At 44.1% G+C, this 22421-nt stretch overlaps 2 protein-coding genes across 2 annotated transcripts; one reads left to right on the top strand and one right to left on the bottom strand.

Moving 5' to 3' along the window:
- Nucleotides 1-1567: 1567 nt before the first annotated feature.
- Nucleotides 1568-2345, top strand: LOC143828752 (uncharacterized). The gene is made up of 3 exons (XM_077318994.1): nucleotides 1568-1845; nucleotides 1965-2084; nucleotides 2218-2345. The coding sequence occupies exons 1-3, from the start codon at nucleotides 1611-1613 to the stop codon at nucleotides 2331-2333; spliced, it is 471 nt and encodes a 156-aa protein (XP_077175109.1). The 5' UTR covers nucleotides 1568-1610; the 3' UTR covers nucleotides 2334-2345.
- Nucleotides 2346-2738: 393 nt separating this feature from the next.
- LOC143830964 (uncharacterized) lies at nucleotides 2739-15317 on the bottom strand. Its single transcript, XM_077324186.1, has 7 exons — nucleotides 15218-15317; nucleotides 13986-14057; nucleotides 10114-10145; nucleotides 8658-8743; nucleotides 3853-4067; nucleotides 3591-3674; nucleotides 2739-3311 (listed from the first exon to the last, which is right to left on the bottom strand). The coding sequence occupies exons 1-7, from the start codon at nucleotides 15315-15317 to the stop codon at nucleotides 2758-2760; spliced, it is 1143 nt and encodes a 380-aa protein (XP_077180301.1). The 3' UTR covers nucleotides 2739-2757.
- Nucleotides 15318-22421: the final 7104 nt, after the last annotated feature.

The raw sequence follows: 22421 nt of genomic DNA, 5'->3' as shown, positions 1-22421 counted from the left end.
GCCCTTTAAATTTTTTTTCTTGCTTGACAGGTCAGCAACGAAGACGCGATACACCCCACGCTGACATGCAATGGCTTATATTCTTTTCTTTCCCTTATTCCAGAGTATGGACGGGTTTGCCAGGCTTGGATTCCCGCATTGTTTTGCGGCCGTCGATGGAAGCCACATCCCTATCCGTGCCCCCGGGGGAAGCATAAAAGAGTACGGGAACAGGAAGGACTTTTGCTCTGTTCTCCTGCAAGGAACAGTGGACTTCTCCGGCCGGTTTATCGATGCCGAGGTGGGGTGGAGTGGCAGGAGGCATGATGCCCTTGTTTTCAGGGAATCCAACCTCAGGAAAGCCATGGACGAAGGGGTCTTTGTTCCAGGAAACCCCACCGCCACCATTGAGGGCGTGCGTGTGCCGGCGTTGGTCCTCGGGGACGGAGCCTACCCATTACGACGCTGGCTCATGACTCCCTACAAGCGGCCAAGGACGGACGTGCAGAGCCACTACAACCTCAGTCACTCCCGGGCAAGGAATGTAGTGGAGCGTGCCTTTGGACGTTTGAAGTCACGGTTCCGTTGTTTAATGTCACGACTCCATGTACATATTGACAATGTGACTCCGCTGATAATCGCATGTGTGATTTTGCACAACATATGCGAGGACAAGGGACATAACATCCCCTTCCCTGAGGACGAACCTGAACCTGTAGTCCTCCAGGATACACAGGACATCCCTGAAGCAAGGAGAAAAAGGATATATGCTGAGGGGTGCAAGGTTCGGGACGCCATAGCCACCCACATCTACAGAAACAGGAGGCGTGTTTAATTGTTTTTCCTACTCTGTTGTTGAATAAAGTTTTGTGTTCTTTGTTTAACCTTGTCTTGTGCGGTTTGTGTACTTTGCCAGCAAAAAAACGGGGATTCTCTGGTCCAAAAGCACTGTGACAGCCCTAAATGCTAACTCCCCACTGAAATTGACAAACACAATACGGAAGCGCTGAATGGGGAAAGTTCGGGGAGGCGGGTAGCCAGGAAGTATTGGCGACCCCTGTCAAACCGGAGGATCAATCCACTTATGTTCCAATGAATAATTTTATTGGTGGGCAGCTTTGATACATTTAAAAAACGGGGTGGTCGATCGGAGCAACGTACGTTCGTTCCCTAACCGTCATTCCGAAGATGCCGAAGCCACGGAAGGGCTCCTTCTGGCAGCGCGCCGAGGCTGAGGCACTTCTGGAGCTTGTGCTCCAATCGAAGAGTGTTGGCCGCCTTATGGCCAGCACCCACTGCCACACCAAGGGTGCTTACCTGGTGTTGGCTTCAAAGCTGAGGGAGAGGGGCTACGTCCGGACCTGGGAGCAGGTCCGGACAAAATTCAAGCGACTTAAGCTGGACTTCCTAAACAGTCTGGAACAGTGGGGGGGGATCCCGCAGCCCAGTGGGAGAACGGTCTTCCACGACCAGATGGTTAAAATATGGGAGAAGGCTGGGAAGCCCCCCCTGGACATGAGGAGGCATATGGGTGAGTGCTGCCCTCGTTGTGTTTTGCCCTTAAACATGCATGGAATGACTAGCTGCCTCTTTCCCCTGCTGTCCCCAATGAAATTCAAGAAGGTATTTAGATGCTGTCAACCCCCTCAGACTTAGCCAGCCAGTACTGTAGAACCACTTTGGTTATGCGCTTAGACTCTAACTGTGGTGTGTCCACCAGCTGTGTTTCATCTCTGTTTTGTGTGCTTTTAATTATGATTTGTCTTTTTCTTTGCCCAGCCACACAATCACCATCCAAGATGGCAACAGCACCTGAGCGTGAGGAGGGGGAGGAAGAGGGACCTTCCACCTCGGGACAGGCTGCAGGTGAGAGTTTTATGTCTGTGAGGGAGACCCATGTGTGTGTACCCCCATGGAGCCATATGGGAGCCTGATGTGATGCTTCCTTTTGGAGTGTGATCAAATTCTTTGTTTGATTTCTATAGCTGAAACTGTGGAGGCAAGGCTGCGTGCCATGGAGGCCAGAGTTACTTCCCTGGAGGCTCAAGTGGCAGAGCTGAAAGGGGAGATTGAGCAGCAAAGGCAACAGAGGGAGGCGGAAGAACGTAGGTTATGTTCCCCACTGCCCAACTCTTCTCACACTGTGGCTAAGGCCACTTAAAAGTGTATGCATGTAAACTAAAGAAATTTGAAAATATGTGTGGCACTAATGTGTACTTTTTCTCCCTCCCCACACAGTTAAGAAGAAGGAGGATGAGGACCTCTTCCGCCGCAAAGTCCGGGGGTCCGTGGGAAGGTTGAGCAGGAGAGTGAGGGAGATGGAAGGGGCTGGGCAGGGGAGCAGTGGGACCTGAGTTTTGTTTACTGTTTGTGTTTTGGGGTAGGGGTTGGGGGGGGGGGGCTCCAAGTTTCATTCCCTAATGTTTTTCCCCCTGTTAAATGTATACTTTTGTTAAAAAAAATAGGTTTTCCAGGGGGGTGGGGGGTGCTGGTGCTGGTGGGGCTCCAAGTTTCATTCCCTAATGTTTTTCCCCTGTTAAAATGTTTTTTAAAATAAAATGTTATTGCAAATTTTATAACAAGATTCCAGTGTGACTTCTTAAACTCGCACATATTTAACCCCACACCACACTCCTAAAACTCCTTGAACTAACACCCCTCCAACCTCCAACCCACACAGCAGTACCACAATATAGACAATCACTAGAGAGGCCGCTTTCGGCCTTGCAGATTCTACATTAGGGTACACAGAGACAGAGTCAAAAATATAAACTTTATTCAACAAACAACAAAACACAGATAACATGAAATAGAAAAAGTGGGCAAAACTAGGAGGGGGAGTACTTGTCTGCTGGTTTTATTTTTCTCTTTCCGAGAATAGTCCTCCTTCTTGTTTGGGTGGAGGCATTCTGAGAGGGAGTCGGTGGGGTGGGTGCTGGAAGTGGTGGTGTTGGTGTGGGTGGTGGTGGGGGGGGGGCCGATTTGTGGAGGGTAGGCCCTTTCCATGACCACTACAGCCCTCTCCATGAGTCTCCTTATCAGTCGCACCTCCTCCACGCCTTCGCGTAGGATTTGGTTTGTCTCTCTAAGGACTGCCCTCAATTTTCTCCCCTCCTGGGCAATGAGTGTGAGCATGGCTTGGTCAGCGGCCGCGGCACGCCGTGACTCCTCATAGCAGTGCTCAAGGAGCCTCTCTCCCACGCTTGTCAAGACGGAGACGCGCCTCAGCCTGCCGCGTTCCCTCGTAAGCCTCTCCTCTGCTGGGAGCGCACCTCTAGGTGGTGGGCTGCCTGGAGCCAGGGGTGGTTCCTCCTCCTCATCTGAAAGAACCTCTGTTGGCAAAAAATGAGAAACAAAACTGTTAGTAACATCAATAAAGTCAAAACACACCATGGTGGACATGGTGTTCTTTTTTGTCCCCGTGTTTTCCTGCCAAGAATTTAAACAATCCCCGGCGAGCACATGGCTATTGTTTGTTTGCCCATGGTGTGCTTTTACTTTTGCCTACTTTCACAGCAGGACTCTCAACAATTAAAAGGGAGCACATGGTTAGTGCCTAGCGACATTGTCCTGCAGCTATGGCTCGAAAGGAACAGGTCATGCACGCTCACCATCTTGAATCTGTATCCGCCTGCGCCGGGCAGGAGGTCCAAGCACCCCAGGCTGTTCCTCCTCCTGTGTTCCGGGTATGAAATCTGCAAAAAAAGGAAAAAAAACAGATCTAGGACCAAAGGGTGGCAAAGCCAGCTTCAAAGCCTACACCAGCAACGCAGAGGGACTCTCTTCTTTCTCTTAGCAGTGCTGCTGCCCTGCACAAACAGAAAAGCACAAAGCAGTTAAAACAGGCCCCCCCCTATTTTAACTAATACTTACCAATGTTAGTTGATGCCCCCGAATCACTATCCACGTCAGGTGCTGCTGGAGACTCTAGGGGCCCCGTCCCTGGCAACTGTGTCTCTGTGGACAAGAGCAGAAAATAGTGAAAAATGAGCAAGCATACACCATGAACCACAAAGCAAGCTCCCAAAGTAGTGAGCCAAAGTACTGCAGAAGGCCTATGGGCGAGGCATGCAGCAAATATTTTGGGGCTGTTGGTTAAACATTACCGTTTCAAATAGTAACCACATCAAGCACTCCACAGCCAATCATCTTATTAAATCTTTTAAAAATTAAAATTAAATTATAAAATTAAAACCGTTTCAAATAGTAACCACAGCAAGCACTCCACAGCCTACCATCTTTTAAAATCTTTTAAAAATTAAAATTAAATTATAAAATTAAAACCGTTTCAAATAGTAACCACAGCAAGCACTCCACAGCCTACCATCTTATGCGTTGCAACGAACACACGAGAAAACGATGCCCAAACGTCAGAACACACATTTGCTCAAAAGGAAATATAAAATAAAAAGAAAATCACTTACCGGAGGCAAGGGGCGTTTGCTCAGGAGCCTCCTCTGGCTCCCCAGGAACGATGGCGATCAGGTCCAGCGTTACCGATTCCGCGGCTCGTTGCTGGACGGGGGGTGGAGGGCGAAAGCTGGACGAGGTGCCCTCGCCGGGATCCTCCTCAGCGGGTGGTTCCTCGACCGGGGCAGCCGGCTTCCGAACCACCTTAAGGCTCCGGCCGACGCGCTTCGGCCTGCCGGATCCTTCCCCGTCTCCGTACAGCTGGCGCTGCTCCTCGAAGTAGGGGCAGGTAACCTTTTCGTTGCCGGAACCCTTATTATGGTTCACGGCACGCATGTACTCTGCCCTCATTGTCTTGGTCTTCGACCGGCATTCAAGGCCGGTCCTGTTGTGGCCCAGGGCGCGCATCTTAATGGCCACTTGTTCGAAGACCTCCCTATTCCTGTGGGAGGACTGGAACGCGTCCTGGATTTTCTCCTCCGAGAAAATCCCGATCAGGTCCCTGATCTCCGCGTCCCTCCAAGTTGGGCCACGGCCGGTTGCAGTGACGGACGAGGCTTGAGAAGACGATTCCATGTTGCTTTCGCTAGTAGCTGAGCAAAATGGTGGTGGGAGGTGCAGGGTGCAACGGATCATATACCTTCCCGCACACAAAGACAAAGGGACTAGCCGGCTCCTGATTGGTAGAGGGCAGTAGGGGACACGCGCATTGGCCACATTAGGTCACATGTCACGTTCAAAGCTCCTCGCGCGGGAACAGGATCTGCTCCTAATGGCCAGATTGGCGCCCTTGTTGTTTGACTTAACGCATGCGCTGATTCGTTTACACGCGAGAAGAGCAGTTTGAACATGCAGCGGGAGCCATTTTAGGAAAATTGTCCGCCATTACACAAACGCATGCCGGTGTTCAACCGAGAGCAAGTGCGGCAGTACTCGGCAGTTCCCCAATAATATTCACCAGCCACAGCATAAATCAACCAAACATGACATGTTACTGGCGTACGTTCGTTGGCACGCTCAGAGGAATGGTTTTTAAAATGAACGGGGGACGGCGACTCCGCTTGCCGGAGGTCTAGCCGCCAATGGAAGGGGTTGTCCGCACCCAAGCACAAGCACGCACCGGGAACCACACAAAGACCCACTACACATAAGCCGCCCCTCATGATATCACCACGAATCATGTCTATTGAACCCCTGTAAGCTAAGCAGGAGACTGCGAGCGGCGACCGTTCGTTGGCACGCTCAGAGGAAAATTTTTTAAAATGAACGGGGGACGGCGACTCCGCTTGCCGGAGGTCTAGCCGCCAATGGAAGGGGTTGTCCGCACCCAAGCACAAGCACGCACCGGGAACCACACAAAGACCCACTACACATAAGCCGCCCCTCATGATATCACCACGAATCATGTCTATTGAACCCCTGTAAGCTAAGCAGGAGACTGCGAGCGGCGAACGTTCGTTGGCACGCTCAGAGGAAAATTTTTTAAAATGCTCCCTGTACGTTGACTCCGCTAGGACTGGCCGATGGTAGACGGGGTTTTAAGCTTTGGGCAAATTTTGGGAACGTGACGGTGTGTGCCACTGTGCTTGTGAAAAACTCTTGTGGTGTCCGGGCAGAATTTCCGAAAGTGATCGTGCTTGAAAGCCAGTCGCTGTCCCGTTGCCTCGTAGATCCCCGCTCGCTCGGAGAAAAAAAAAATGGCGAACAGTTCGCCGGAAGTTTGGAGGACAGGCTCGGGAGGAGGGACTTTGAAGAACCCGCAACAATGGTTACGCACAGGTCTTTAGCGCTACTGTTGCAGATTGGTTGCAGGAGTGTATCGCTATCCGGAGGGTGAATCCAGTTTTCTGGATTCCCCTAAAAGCGCTACAACGAAGCGCTTTTGGCGGGTCGGTTTCAGGATTGTTGCAGATCGTTTACGACGTCGTGCGTTATGGCAAATTAGTAGCGTTTTCAATCAGCAACCATTGTGCTATTTTTAAGCCGTGGGAAATGCCCCTATATTAAAGCAATAGACCTGCCCCCACATAGCCACTGTGACCAGTTTATTTAAAGTCTTTCTTAAATAAAACCCTTGCACAGCCTCTGTAGGGATGTGTTTATAATATCGATCATTCTATAATTCGTGAGGGGAGTTGACTCTTGAACACACATGAAGCTGCCTAACATTGGTCCATCAAGGTTAGAACTGTCTACTCAGACTGGCAGTGGTCCTCCAGGATCTCAGGTCTTTCACATCACCCATTGCCTGGTCCCTTTAATTGGAGATACTGGGAATTGAACCTGGGACTTTCTGCATCCTAATCATCCTTTTTGAGACTTAGTGGCAGGTCAAGCAGTGGAGCCCAACAGATTTGGGTGCACCATCCCATAGCGTGGTATAAGGGAGGAGGGATCAATTTAAAATCAAACTCTCTTGGCTCAAAAACTAATACGGATCCCAAAACAAAATACTGAATGGGCAAGTGAAATGCTTAATGGTTGAAAATTTAGATATTCTCAGTAGGCCGCAGATTTGTAAATAAAATTTAATTTCATTCAGCACATCTTCATTTTTTTTGCCATGCCCTTTTTGAAATTAAATATTTTTGAAAAACCCATTACAGCTTTCACTGGAGTGGTTCCTTACTTAGAACTCCAAATGTTACTGACCAGTTACTGACCAGAGCCTCTCATATCTTGGCTTAAATCAAGAAACACTAGTTCCCCATGAGATTACATTTCAAGCAAGGTTCTTTGACCACAAGGTTCCATGGATTTTAATTAAAATTGAATGTCAACACATTTTTTCTCTTGCCTAGCTTTAGCCTATCTTACTCCCCCCCCCCCCATGTCTTTTTCAATGCCATGGTGTCCCTGCAGACAGATAATCTTGGCAAAAGAATCAATAAAGTCGTATTAATAATAATTAAACCATTAAATTGAAAAATTTTGTTTCCCCTCACCCAGAATACATTTGGCTTCCTGACTCTGTATATGTTATGTTTGTCCCTAAGAAGCTTTGAGGGTGTCAGATTCAGTTTTTTGCCCTTATTCCATAAAGCTGGTCTGATGAAACAAAATGGAGATTTGGGTCACAGAAGAGCAGCTATTTCAACCTTTGGGAAAAGGAGGCTTAATTCCCCCCGCTTTCTCAGTCACCTTTAACTATGTGATTTAGGCCCAGGAATAGCAGACTTTAGGCCTTTCTTTTGTTGAAATGTTGATTTGGTTAACTTCACTTTGTTAACTTTAGAGCCAGTTGCCAGCATTTATTTTGTGTGAAAACAAAAATGAATGCAGAACAGCCTTGATCATCAGGAATTCTTAAAGAAATATCAATGGTATCACTTTCATTTAGTATACATGCTTAAACAGTGTAACATCCCCACTTGCACTGTAGTATGAAGCTGTAGTATACTATATCACAGAGTGCTATATGAGAGACAAGGGTGGGTTATACATGGTGATTTAAAAGGGTCAGCATGCTGGCTTCAATGAAAATCTTTACATGCATAACCCACCAAGGGGGGGAAAAAGTTTGCATTTTCTTCTTCATGGTCCCACACAGGTAAGCAATGAAGGAACAATGTAGCAGTAGGGAGTAGATTTAGTTTAGTTTAGTTTATTAAATTAGATTTACTTTATTAGATTTTTAGACAACCCTCCTAGGAAGCTGGCTCAGGGCGGTGTAAAATAATGATAAAATACTCAATTACAACAGTGGAAAACTGGCCAGTTGGCAACACAAATCCTAAATGAATTCTCTATGTGGTTTGTTATTATCGCTTGTACTTTTTGATCATACTTTGAAGAATAAGGAAGGGTTCAGACCAAGGAGAAAGATAAGATGCAAGGGGCCAGAGCGGGGTCAGACATGGGAAGGGGGGGGTACAACCATGGATGTCCAGGAGAAAAGTAATGGAACAGAGAAAATTGTACACAGTTGGTGTGACTGAATAAAAGGAGAATCCGCAACCCAGCTTTGAAGTGCCTATGCTGTTTCATGAAGCAATTACCTAGAGCTGGAGCCCTCAAGAGGCTGCATTCATTCATTCATTCATTCATTCATTCATTCATTCATTCATTCATTCATTCATTCATTCATATGCTGCCCTTCTCTGGGGGCTCAGGGTGGCTTACAAAATGTTAAAACAATAAAACATGATTAAAGCCTTACCATTAAAATTCAAAAAGTCAAAAATCTCCCACCTTCTCTCCAGTGGGAAGAGAGGGGGAGTGAAGTGCTATGATGTTGTTGACAATGGTGTACTAATATCGTGTTGTACTGCGACTTTTCTTGCTTCTGCCTTTCCTCAGTGGCCTCAAGTTCCCCTACCTCAAGTTCCAAACAGGATTTTGAAGGGTATTTCTGCTGCAGGGAGGGGGAAAGGTAAGGAAGTTATACTCCATAGGTTTGCCAGACCCCCTGGTGGAAATGGGGTCCCCCATCACCAGGACCTCCTCTCCCACTACCAAGCAGCTGGCTGGTGGTAGAACTTATCAATAGAAAGAAGGCTTTGTTGTTGGCATCACACAAGAAACGACATCATCATCATCACGTCAGCAATTGCCCGCGATGTTTTCTTTTTTTGGGATAAACTATGGTAGAAACTGTGGTATTATAGAGTTTTTGTCTAATACCAGGGCATCGGTCAGAAGTTGATGGAATGATGACATCATTTCCTGTGGGATGCCAACAATGTAGCCTGGACAGTTCTCTTTCTCCTGGTAATTCCCCCAGTCCTCTGCCAGTTGCCAGGTGGGACCTATTAGCCCTGCTAGTCCGGAACCAAGCCCATATGTGCAAACGCCCATGAAATGTGTCAAATATTCCCCCCCTCCTAGAGTGATTGGATAGAAATAGAATGATATTACTTACAACCCCTCCTCCACAAGCCTCATCAGCAGTTGCTGGTACATAAAGGTTTAACAGAGAACAATTTGTCTGATTCTGATGGGAAAATTCTTCCCCCTTTGTTGTTAACTCCAGAACTGTATGTCATGTACTTTGCAAGTAGCTAACCTTGTGTCCTTTTGTGTACCGCTTTGTGTCCTTTTACAATGCATGTGATTGCATAGGCCCTTTTCTCCTCCTCCATTTTTAGAAGGTGGTTGTGATTTATGCTATTAAATGCCCCCCCCCACATATTCAATTCTCAATTGAACAACTTCATCATGTATACAGTTTATAATGAAACGTTTATTTGATGTGACTCACAGAGTCCTTCACTTTTCTACCTACTATTTACTGCAGTTTCCTCACAACCTTACTTTGCCCCTGCAGGAGAAGTTTTAAAAATACATAAGTGAAGCCCAGAAGGCATCTGGGAACTAGACAAAACTAGCAATGGAAGAATTGTGCACCGGACAAGGGAAGGGCCCCAAGAAACCTGGCTCTCTCTCCAGATGTGATTCTATGTAAGTCTTTTTGCTTACTGGGCTTAAAGTGAAGCTTGCTTTGTGATGTTCATGTAAAACTTCTGTGACAAGAATGTTTATGCACATTACATGCAACCCTCTTTCACTTTCACTTCTGCTTTAATAACAATTAGCAGTTTATACTACTCAGTGCATTCTAATCCTTACATTTTGTTTATTCATTTAAAAACTGATTTTCCACTGTTCCAAATAGTTCAGGGCAGCTTACTGAAACCAAAGGATTAAAATCCTGCTACCTACAATCAATCAAGTTAAAAATTTAAAACCTAATTAATTAATCCAAACACAGTTCAGCAATAATACAGAAACAATAGCCACCTGAATTCTTGGACACCCTGTGAAAAAGAACAGAATACAGAAAGACAGTAAGGACAGAGGATTACAGACTTCTAGTTTCAAAGCACAGGAGTCATGATTAAAGAAGTAAGCTCTCTTCAGAGAAAGTTACACTTGATGTGTGGACAAAACCATCAACAGAATTTTGGGACTGATCTACATTGTCAAATGAGTGTATTCCCAGAGAGCTGATCCTCCTGTATATGGGTCTCAGTGCCAACTGGATCAAGGTGGTTTGGCCATCCTCGTACTTTTAGACCTGTCGGCTGCATTTGATGTGGTCAAATATGAGCTGTTAGCCTGCTGCCTCACCGGGATGGGGATTAGGGCAACAGCCATTGCTGTTCTCCTTTCTCCAAAACAGAACACAGAGAGTGGTGGTGGGGGAAGAGTTGTCCTGCCCCTTCACGCTCCCTTGTGGAGTGCCACAGGGATGGTATTCTACCCCACACTTTTAAACAAATATATGTGCCCTCTGGCACAGCTGGTCCAGAGTTTGGGGTGGGCTCTCACTCAGCTCTGTCTCCTGGAAACATTTGCCAGATGTTTGGAAGCAATGTTGGGATGGCTCAGGCAGAGTCACTTGAAACTCAACCCCTCCAAGACAGAGGTCCTGTAGTTGGGCAGAAGATGATAGGGCCAGGAAGTGTACCTCCCCTATCTGGATGGGGTACAGCTTGTTGCTGCACCCACTGCCAGGAACTTGGGGATTATCTTTGATGCCTCCTTATCTATGGAGATACAGATCACTAGGGTAGACCAGGCTACTAGCACCCTACCTGTCCCCAGAGCATTTGGCCACAGCGATCCATGCAATGGTCACTTCCAAATTAGACTTCTGTAACTCGCTCCATGCGGGCCTTCACTTGTCCTTGACCTGGAAATTACATTTGGTACAAAATGTGGCTGCTAGGGTCCTCACAAGATCACCATATCCAGCATGTGCTGAGGTAGCTGCATTGGTTGCCAATCAATTACTGGATCAGGTTCAAGGTTTTGATACTTATCTTCAAGGCCATTCACGGCCTGGGCCCTGCTTATCTGCAGGACTGCTTGTCTCTAATGCCCCTTGCAGGGTGCTTCGCTCTGCGAGTTTGAATCTGTTGGTGGTTTCCAGCCCCCAAGAAGTGTGCCTAGCCTCAACCAGGGCCAGGGCTTTTTCAGTCCTGGCCCTGGCTGCTGGAATGAATCCTGGAAGAGCTGAGGGCCCTGCCAGAGCTACCACAGTTCTGTAAAGCCTGCAAGGTGGAGCTCTTCTGCCAGCCATTTGGTTGAGGCCAGGGTAGGAATATCTGGGTCCCTTCTCTAGGGTCCCCAGGCTGCCCATCCATCTAGGGTGACTGCCTCTCCTGAGGATGGTAGGTGGTTGGGGAACTGGGTCTGCAGTGGTGGTTTAAGAGAGAATTGATGGAATTATGCTGCTATTAGTATAAGTTTTATTCTGTTTTTATGGATTTTATTGTAAACTGCCTTGAACCGGCATGGTGGTCAATAAATTCAAATATAACTAACTAACTAACTAACTAACTAACTAACTAACTAAATAAATAAATAAATAAATAAATGGACAAACAAACAAACACATAAATAAATGGTAGTGGGCTCATAAAGTCTATCAAATTGTATATTTCAAATGTCCTAGTTTCATGGAATTATTATTTGCACCACTACTTTCTGCATTGTTTTTGCACATACACATGATGACAAAGAACAATCGATCAAACAAAACTAGATATTGCAGAAGATTCCAGAGAGAATGTTGGCTATGTTGCTGATTCAGAAAGAGCATATGTGAGACCTACTGAGCCTTGTAGATTTATAAGAAATAACATTTGGGTTAGGGCTGTGGTTCAGTGGCAGAGAATCTGTTTCGCATGCAAAAGGTTCAGCCTCAAGCATCTACAATGAAAGGATCTGGCAGTAGGTGATGACCCTAGAGAAGTGTTCCCAGTCATGGTAGAAAATACTGACCATGATGGATCAATGGCTTGACTCCATACAAGGCAGCTTCATGTGGTCAAGTTTTGCATTGTAGAACACACCTATCATAACAATGGCCTATCATTATCCATTGCAGAAGTAGTCAAGTTTTCAAACTGCATCAAGGAATCTTGTCTACATTTAATGATCTGGTCCTTTGATAGGATTTTGATAAATCTTAGGCTGCCATAGCTACAGTGGTAAAAATGCTATTCAAAACAGACGAGACTTTAGTCTAAGTGAACAGAGCCCTTACATCTCAATGAAATGACAGAGCTTTATAAACTGCTAGAAACTTCCCTGAGAGCCCGGGTTAAGTAGCGGTGGCCTCTAATCTGGAGAACTGGGTTTGATTCCCTAATGTTCCACATGCAGCCTGCTGGGTGACCTTGGGCTAGTCACAGTTCTCTCAGAACTCTCTCAGCCCCACCTACTTCACAAGTTGCCTGTTGTGGGGAGAGGAAGGGTAAGGGGTTTGTATGCTACTTTGGAACTCCTTTGGGAAATGAAAAGCAGGGTATAAAACTAGCTCTTCTTCTTCTTCCTACTGATTTCAGTAGAACTTAAATGCAACGAACTTTCTTAGGCTTGGGATGACTGGTTGAAAGAAAATGATGGCGAGAAGGAGATACTTAGGGGCTCTGAGTCTCTGGGATTTATAGTCAGTGAAATAAGTCCTAAAGTTGGCAATCAGTGGTACCAAAGCACCAGACTGAGACAACCTCATGAAACTGATACAAACGTAAAAGAGCTTTTGTAAAACCAAGTGATGTGTGTCTGCTGGCTGTTTGAATTACTTTGTCCTGGACTACTGTAGAGGTTGACCTGTTCTGTTATCCAGGACTGTGAGTTGATAAAGAACTTCTTGGAGGATTATAGACCGTGTGCTTTATTGGGCCATGTTATCTTTTACAAGCATGCCTGCAGAATCCCCTAGGATGGATGGGGGACAATATTGAAACCACTGAGATGAATCTGTTTCTAAGAAGGAGCAGGGAGAGCTGCCGTAGCATCGCCCAGGCCCAAGAACTGATCTGATGCAGCACATTACAGTTTAGTTTATAGCTAGGATATATCCCTAGTTACCAATATGATTATAGACAGTTAAAGATATTGAAAACCGTCAAGCCAACCAATCAGCCATATACTATATGAAGACATATCCTTATGAGACCCTGTTAAAAAAAATACTGGTTGTTTCTTATAGGAAATGGGGGGAGGGAAATATTCAGTACCATATGTTATGACTACTCAATAATTCCACATTTCTTTTAACAAAATTCAGATGTCTATCAAAACCCACTGACAATGAAGTAGCTTCAAAAAGAAGTCACTTCAAAACATTTTTTTTTCACTTCGGCCTGATTTTCCATATTTGCTGCACAATAGCCTGTTTCCTGGGTTAAGGTAAATCTACTTCGATTGAATTTTGTCATCCAAATATTAATTTTCACAGTGCCCAGAACCTGTCTTGTGGACAGATCCATGAAGATGGATATTATAGATATGTGAGTGGGAGGAACTTGTGCAAGAGGAGTTATCTTTTCTTCCCCTTCTTCCAGCAGCAGCCCTCCCTTCATTCCAAAACCCATCTGCTTAGGGCCAGGAGATTCTTATGAATAAAGTGTTGTGTGGCTTGGAGGGTGGAAAGAGGAGGGAAATGGGACAAAATGGCTCCCTGCTTGGCATAGCATGAGCAGGTATGCACTCTGGTTGATGCATACTTGTGCCCATATGAATGTTGTTCATTATCTTGTGTTTCTTGTACTAGGATGTGCTTGGTCACACTCAAGCAAAGCAAGTTAATGGTTGCTCTTTTTAAAAAGAACATGGAGTGATGTGATGTGATGGAAGCTTACCTCTAGATGAGTCATGTGTAGTGATACTATTGTTCATATGCCTGCCAGATGTGATAGATGGGTATCTAGCACCTAGTGACATAATGAGTGTATATGTACATGGCATGCACATGTGCCACAAATTCCTTCTCTTTTTCTGTTCTGTTCCCATGCTGCCACTGCAAAAGACACAAAACTGTCAGGCTTTCCAGTCTTCCCAGCTGCATGGGACTTTAGGATTCTATTGTAACACCATGCATAAGTCAGAAGACAGTGAATAATTTAGTTCTAAGAAATCAAGACATTCTTTCTTTCATGATAGAAGTTTGGCTGAGCAAGGTGGACCCAGGTCTGAGGTTAAGGTGGCAGGAGCGGCAGGAGAGTGAGTCTTCTAGACCAGGGGTAATCAACCTGTGGTCCTCCAGATGTCCATGGACTACAATTCCCATGAGCCGCTGCCAGAAAATTCTGGCAGGGGCTCATGGGAATTGTAGTCCATGAACATCTGGAGGACTAAAGGTTGACTACCCCTGTTCTAGACAATAACTTCTTTATGACTAATTGGAAAACTCTTATGGACTCCTTGCAGAAAAGAGGAAAGAATGGCTGGATGATTTGCGACTTTAGAGATGAAAGAAATTAAATGTGGAAATAATTTTAATTTTAATTTTAATTTTAATTTTAATTTTAATTTTAATTTTAATTTTAATTTTAATTTTAATTTTAATTTTAATTTTAATTTTAATTTTAATTTTAATTTTAATTTTAATTTTAATTTTAATTTTAATTTTAATTCAAAGAAGTAATTTTGATATAAATTGACAACTTTGCATCATAGATTATAGTTTATGGTTCAGTTGACTGGAAACTTAAACAAATATTGTTATGAAGTTGGGATGACTTTTTTCTTATTTTATATGTCTGTTTTTATCTGTATTAGAAATCTTTAATACATTTTGTTTTGGGAAAAAGAAACATCTATATGCTGGTCTATAAGAAAGCCTTAAAATGGCAGTGGACCTCAGGAAAGGAGGAGGAAAGAAAGTTGCCTGATTTTTTCATGGGGGCTCAAGCAGGCAATCTCCCATCTGTAGTCTGAAAAGGAAGAGCTCTAGGAGGACAGCATCATGTGGTAATTGGGTGGTATATCAACAAAGGCAAGCATATGAAAAGGAGTAAACCCCCAAAGTGTTGAGTTGTTGCTTTATATGTCATGTTTAAGGAAGGATTTCTTTGTTTCTTGCAGCTCTGACCCCTGGTTGAAAGCTGCCACTGCACTGTCTTCTGCTGCGCCTCTTCTACTGCATTTGCTGTCAAGACTCTTTTCCGGAAGCCACTTTCTTCTTCCATCATGTTGACAAAAAACAGAAGTGAGATTTAGCTCCGAATATCCTGTTACTGCCAAAGTCGTAGGGAGATGCTAAGATGGTTTAGCTGTGTGCTACACAGTTAAACTCTCTGGGAGTTATTACAAAGAAATTCCATTAGCAATATTTAAATGCCATCTTTGAAAGGCACTCAATAATATGTGTGTTGGCGCTGATCAAGAATAGTACCTTTAAAGATGAAAAAGTAATGTGGCTGTTAGTTTAACATAAAAGTGTCAAGCTGTGGGCAGTCTCTTGTCATTTAAAGAATCTGGGCTATTCCTAATGGGAGCGAGGTTGAAGGGAGAAAGGAATGTGGGTTCTAAAAATTGTACATGTGCATTTCTATATGGAGAGATTATTTGTTCTGGCACACATGCTACCAGCCCATTTGTGGGGATAATGCAAACAATTGTAAAATGGCACCACCTTGAACCCCCTTAAGGAGACACTTAGAAGGCGGGGACTGTTATTAAACTTATTTTTAAAAGCAAATGGTTCTGCATTCATGAACATTATAGTGAGAGGAAATGAATTCAAAGGGGGTCCTTTTAGAAAGGCTTGTTTTCAAGTATAGACTCTTCCTACCTGATTTTAAGAAGATTCTGTGCCAGCCGGAGGAAACAGGCCTTGCTCTCTTGCGAGATGGTGCAGTTAGTGGGCAGACCATGTTGAGAATTGCTGATGAGGCGTTTGTTCCTCTCACCTGTCAAGCTCTGTTAGAACACTTGGGTGTATGCATAAATAAAACACATTTTATTTAAAGCAGCCAGTTTATTCAAGCAAGTTATGGTGAAGCAAAAGTTTGCTTGGAAAGATTTGCTCCAGAGAGTGCCATATGGCTGGGTAGCTCTTTGTATTATACATACACACACACACATGCGTGCGGGCACATGCACACTTCGGTAAAATGCAGTGCTTATTATATATACTAGATATTACAGAACTAATATATAGTAGCTTTGTAATAATTGGTGTTCAAATACATATACATATATGTTTTTGTGTTTATATATTTATTTAAAATGCACTACATTTATATATATACACACACACATGCACACACATGCATATTTAAATACCAAATATTACAGAGCTACTATATTTTTTTAGAAAAAACATTAAGTTGATGTTTTACAATGCAGAAAAATAAGAGGAAACCTGTCATATTCTGGCAGATAATTTTTGGAAAGAAGAGACAGAGAGAAACTTACAGTTTAGGCCATTTCACATACCATATATAAGATTTTTTTTTACAAAATTTACAAATAGTTATGAGTCAATTATTCTTTTCCATCTCATTTTTACTGATCAACATAATCTAAAATTGGACTATTTGTATTTATTAATTCGCATGAGGGTCTGTGTATCCTTTGAATCAAGAGTCAGTGATCAAAACATTTTTGATGGACTAGGCCAGAAATTGTTTCATAACCAACAGGCTCTGCAAAACTGAATGTTCTGCATGCAGAACTTTTAAATTAGTATAAGCAGAAAACTAGCATAACTGGGAGTATTTGGGATCAAGCCTGTGCTTCTAGCATACAAGATCTCACTGATGGGGGATTTCTTTTTATAAATCTGGTGTTCTCTCAAGTGTTTTTTTTCCTGATTAAAATTTTCCAGGCTCCATGTAATGTATTTCTCCAGTCAGGCCCTTGGTTTTGACTTGGTTCAGAGAAAGGTTTAGCACTGGGACTTAGCTCTAGCCATGGAACTTGTTATGAATGCTAGGACTCATTCATAAAAAATATGATTTCTGAGCATGATTAGAATACTCCCTCCCCCAAATAAATGCAAATAGTTTCCATCATTTAGAGACTAGGGCAAAAAGCTTGTAAGGAAATGGCAGAATCAGTCCCATAAGAAATACCAAAATACACAGCAAAACTTGTGCTTTGCATATTTGTGTCTAACCTCCAGGTTAGACTTCTCTAATTCACTCTACATGGGCTTACCCTGGTCTTTGACCTGGAAACAGTAGCTGGTGCAGAATGTCCTTACTAGATCATCTTGGAGGGCCCATGTTCAGCTATTGCTGAAACAGCTACGTTGGTTGCCAGTCTGCTTCCGGATCAAGTTCAAGGTATTGGTTTTGACCTTTAAGGCTATACGCAGCTTGGTCCAACCTGCCTGTGGGACCTTGTCTCCTTGTGGCTTGTCTCCTTATTCCCCTCGCCTAGCTCTCTGCTCAGCAGGTATGAATCTGCTGATGGTCCCAGGGCCCCAGGAAGTACTGTTGGCCTTGACCAGGGCCTTTTTGGTTCTGGCCCCTACCTGGTGGAATGAGCTCCTGGAAGAGCTGCGGGCCCTTGGGCCTGGAAAACAGAGCTCTTCCACCAGGCATTTGGTTGAGGCTGGGTGGAAAGACCAGGGTGATAAGATCAGGCTACTCCTTCCCCCTCCCCCTGGGTATTAGACTATGTCTGCACCCTTAAACAGTTTGATATTCTCCTGCCATTTAATGTTTTTTATGGTTTTATGACAGTGCTGTTAGGTGGCGTTCTTTATGAGATCCAGGCTCAGTGAAATGTCATGGGATAGTATCATTATTCCACCAACTTTGGAAATTAGAATTTTTATTGATTAATTGGGATTGGGGTTTTATTGATTAGAATGTTTATCTATTTTATATGTATGGGGTTTTATCTTTATATGTAAACCACCACGAGCCACCCTGTGAGTGGTGGTATATAAACAAACAAACAAACAAACAAACAAATATTGTATTGAGAACAGTAGCTAGAATCACAGAATCACAGAATCATAGAGTTGGAAGGAGCCATACAGGCCATCTAGTCCAATCCCCTGCTCAACACAGGATCAGACCAAAGGATCCTAAAGCATCCAAGAAAACTGTGTATCCAACATTTGCTTGAAGACTGCCAGTGAGGGGGAGCTCACCACCTCCTTAGGCAGCCTAAAGGTCAAAATTTTGCAAATAAGCCTCATTTGTATCTCATTACAATTCTGATTTCTGTATTTCATTTTTTTTGTTTTCTTTGATGTAGAGTCCACTCCACCTCTTTTCATTGTCTTGCTGTGTTCCCTTCTTTAGGCTCACTTTTGAAAATGCCACTTCATAGTTTAATGCTGGTCTTTCTTCTAGGACTAAATATTTCTAACTCTCTTCCCTTCCTTTGATTATCTAATATTCTCTGTGCAACAAATATTCCATCCAAAGCTTTCATCCAAAACTTCCACCCTCCATGTAGGAGTATTTCTTACAGTGATTGGATGCTAGTTACTGAAAGCCTAGAAGTAAATATCAGCTATTGCTCAGTTGCTTGCTTCAGTTGTCACTAAGACTGTTTACGCACTAGGAACTAGCCCCAGCTCCCGTACAGGAACACAAATCGGGGGTGGGTGAGGCACACGGGGCCAAATGCTCCCCCATGTGGGTGCAGGAAGAGGTGGGGCAACCTGCCACGACTAAAACTCCAGCCTGCAGCCTGGCATGAAAGCTCCAGTGCATAAACAGTCTAATTGTTGTATTTTGCTTTAGTGCTATGTCCTCCTGTTTCCCTTCTTTGGCACTTTGATCATGAGCACTATATAAATAAGTAAAATGCAATGTCAAATGTGCAGTAAAACTATTTGGAAGTTTTCTGGGTGGATCAGAATCAATGTTCTGCTCGTCTTATAACAACAAATTAGCTTCAAATGAAATACCAGAGGACTGCCACCATACAAACCTTGGTTATTTTATCACTCATAGTTATCAAAATTCATTGCCTACCCCTGAGTGACTTAGAGAAAACAGCAGTCCAGTGTACCCGCATTTCTGGTCATCTGCATGATATTGATGTCTCCCAGTCAGCCCACATAAATGAGAATAATATGATTTTCTCATTATCTTAACCTCCTGCTCATCCTTTGTCAAAGAACTCTCCCTTTCTACATCCCTCACAAATATTTTAAGCTGTGAATAAAGAAGAACACAGCATGGTAAAATCTACTTCGCAATATTATAGTACTAAGATCAGAGAACAGTGACTACGAAAGATAAGACCGTTGGGAATAAGATTTTAGAAAAGAAGCTGGGGTGGTTCCAGTAAGGAAATATGTTGGGAGAGCCCACATTTATATCTACCAAATGGAGGACATTATGCCATGCTGCCCCTGATTTTTGGCCTGGGGATAGTTGCCCCAATTCTTCCCAGTACCACAAAGACCTGCTTCTCCCCATCTGCCCAGGATTTATTTTATTTTATTTATTATATTTATATACCTCCCTCCCCGAGGGCTCAGGGCAGTTTACAGAAAGCAGGAAAAGATACAGATAATATATGGTAACAGGTGATAACAGTAATAATGCCATGGCCCTGTCTCCAGAGGGTGCCTCTGTACCACTGCCTGAGCTCATTCTGCCAGCTCCCTCGGATGATACCATAATAACTTAACAAGATCATAACAATAACATTATAAAATAGAAATTGCAAGAGCCTCAGCTCAACTCTTACTGGGACCCAGTGGGTAAAGCCGATTAGTGTCAGTCGTGGGGGGGGGAGCTTGGGGGCCAACTGGAAGCGGTGGTTTGGGTTAACCTCAACCAAATGCCTGGTGGAGGAGCTCCCTTTTGCAGGCCCTGTGAAACTGTTTAGGTTCTGTCAGGGCCCTGATCTCTGTGAGTTCGTTCCACCAGGTGGGGGCCAGAATGGAGAAAGCTCTGGCCCTGGTTGAGGTCAAGTGGGCTTCCTTGGGGCCAGGGACCACCAGTAGGTTGGATGTAGTAGAGTGCAAGGCTCTTTGAGGAGGGTAGGTGGAGAGGTGGTCCCTCAGGTATACTGGACCCAGATTGCTTATGGCCATAAAAGTGATAACCAACACCTTAAGCCTGCTCCCACATGTGGCAGCCAGGTCAGCAAGGTAGAGCCATGCTGCAGTGCATTATAACTTGTTCTTAAAAATAAAGCCTCATGCTGCTCTGTGGCACTGCTGTGTGGTGGTAAGCATTTACTGAATCTTTTTTAGGAGGACTCCTTTAGGAGGACTCCTTCTATGAAACCAGAGCCGTGTGGGGCATTTCTTTTCATTTTTAAGAATGAGTTATTGTGGGTAAGGGTGAGGAGAAACCAGCCTAGGTGGCGGCAGAGGCAGGAGGACTAAGTGGGCAGCCTAGTGAGCATGAGCTGGTGGAAGTGATGCTCAGAGGTGGTGTGTGTGTGTGTGGGGGGGTTGTGTGGGTGGGGAAAAGGATGCCCCAATTTTTCTGCTTCCAGAAAGACCTGGCCCAACATATGCCCCACTTAGGCCTGTGGCAAAAAAGAGATCCACATTCCCTTACCATGAAGCAACTGAGGTCCTGAGAAAGGCCAGGCCTGGGATGGCTCCGGACCGGACCCGATTTCACCTGGAAGCGGAAATTAGACCTGCACCCAAACAAGCAGTGATCCCAGCCAAATCCCCTGTGTGAAAATGGTCAAGTAGAGAAACTGTAAATTTTGTAACACACATTTGAAATTGGAACATACTATGTTTTGTAGCCATGATTCCATGTAAGTTGAACAGCTTGACTCAGGAGCTGTGTTGGCAGAGTTTTGTTTCCTTGCAGTGGTGGAGTTGCCTTGCCATGTGCAGGGTTTTTTTTTTTTTGCTGTAGGTAAGATTGATTTGACCAGGGGACAGGAATAGTTATGTCAGTTTGTTAAATGATATGAGAGGGGAACTCTGCCCCCCTTAAAGTTGTATAAAAGGTACACGTGTGAATAACTTCAATAACACAGAAATATAAAATGGTAAACTTTAAAAAAAACCTACATCTTTATAACTGCTGGTGGACTGATTGCTTTACTTCCTTTCTTCATACCAGCAACAACAGGCCTGAGGGGAGGGGCATCTGTGAGACTGCGTGTGTGATGTTTCACCATTGGCTGTATTCCACTTGGCTGTTGAAGTACTTAAAAAATAACCTGAGAAATAGACTGGAACTGTTCACACAGCAAACTGATTGTCAGGCAATTGGCTCCACGTTTGTGGCTGGTGAACAGACTTTTTGGGTGTTTGTGAGTCCCTAAGACACAAGCAGGAATCCACTGAATGGTAAGAGTAGAATGGCAGAGAGAATAAGCCCTTAACTGGCCCATAATAAGTGAAATAGTTCAGTAAACAGCCTATTCTAAGCCTGAAATTGGTATAGAGGACAACTGAAGCTTATAAAACTTGTCTCAAAAACACAAGAGATTATTCAGAGCACAGAAATGACTTCTTCTTGCTGAGAAGAGAGCTTAGACATGCTGAAAAGGGCAAACTCATTTACAACGTTAGTTATGATAAGTGGCTCCAGTCAAGCAGCTCAGGTTGGGAGGCTCCCAGCTGTTTGTGTGTGTTCCTCTGGGTGAAGGGGTGTAATAAGAGTTCCAAGAATTATTTAGAGGTTTTAACGCCCTTGTTCTGTTTCAGAGATTGAAGCAGAGCAATTTCAGTGAACAGATTTGTTAGCCTGACTTAGTGTAAATGGATAGTCTACTGATTTATTCAGCAACACCAGAAGAATGAAGTTCTCCATTTCAAATAGTGCAGCTCAATCTCAAAGTTTTCAGTGCTCTATACTGTAATGGCAAGGCATACTCTTTAATTTGAAGGTTTGTCTCCTAGTTGTCTAGTATGCTGGGAAATCTAGCGGGTCAGTTCTTGCTCTTATAAGGGTAGTGGGTGGGATACTATCCAAATTACAGAGATGTCAAGAGTTGGGAGGATCTTCCTGTGTGATGTTCACATGCCAGAAATGTTTTGATGACAATTGTAGAGGCTTATTTGATGCCTTTCTATTAAGTGCCATTATTTCTTTCAAAAAAATTGTTCTTAGTTTGCACAGAACATGTCAGATAGTTCACAGTTCTTTCTATGCCTGAAATTGATGGAGAAGACATCTGAAAGGGAGCCTTCCACTGTCATTTTGAGGAGTATCCGAAATTACCCAGAGAATAGTTTGGATTAGAGAAATCATACGGTATCCACGTTTGAGTTGCCAACCTCCTGGTGGGGCCTGGAGACCTGCTTTTATAACTGATCTCCAGACAACAGAGATCAATTCCCCTGGAGAAAACTATATGGCAGTGAACCATGCTGAAGTCTCTCCTCTCCCCAG

The sequence above is a fragment of the Paroedura picta genome, chromosome 2 (assembly GCF_049243985.1).
Source record: "Paroedura picta isolate Pp20150507F chromosome 2, Ppicta_v3.0, whole genome shotgun sequence".
Lineage (NCBI taxonomy): Eukaryota > Metazoa > Chordata > Lepidosauria > Squamata > Gekkonidae > Paroedura > Paroedura picta.
This window is presented reverse-complemented; position numbering and strand designations above follow the sequence as displayed.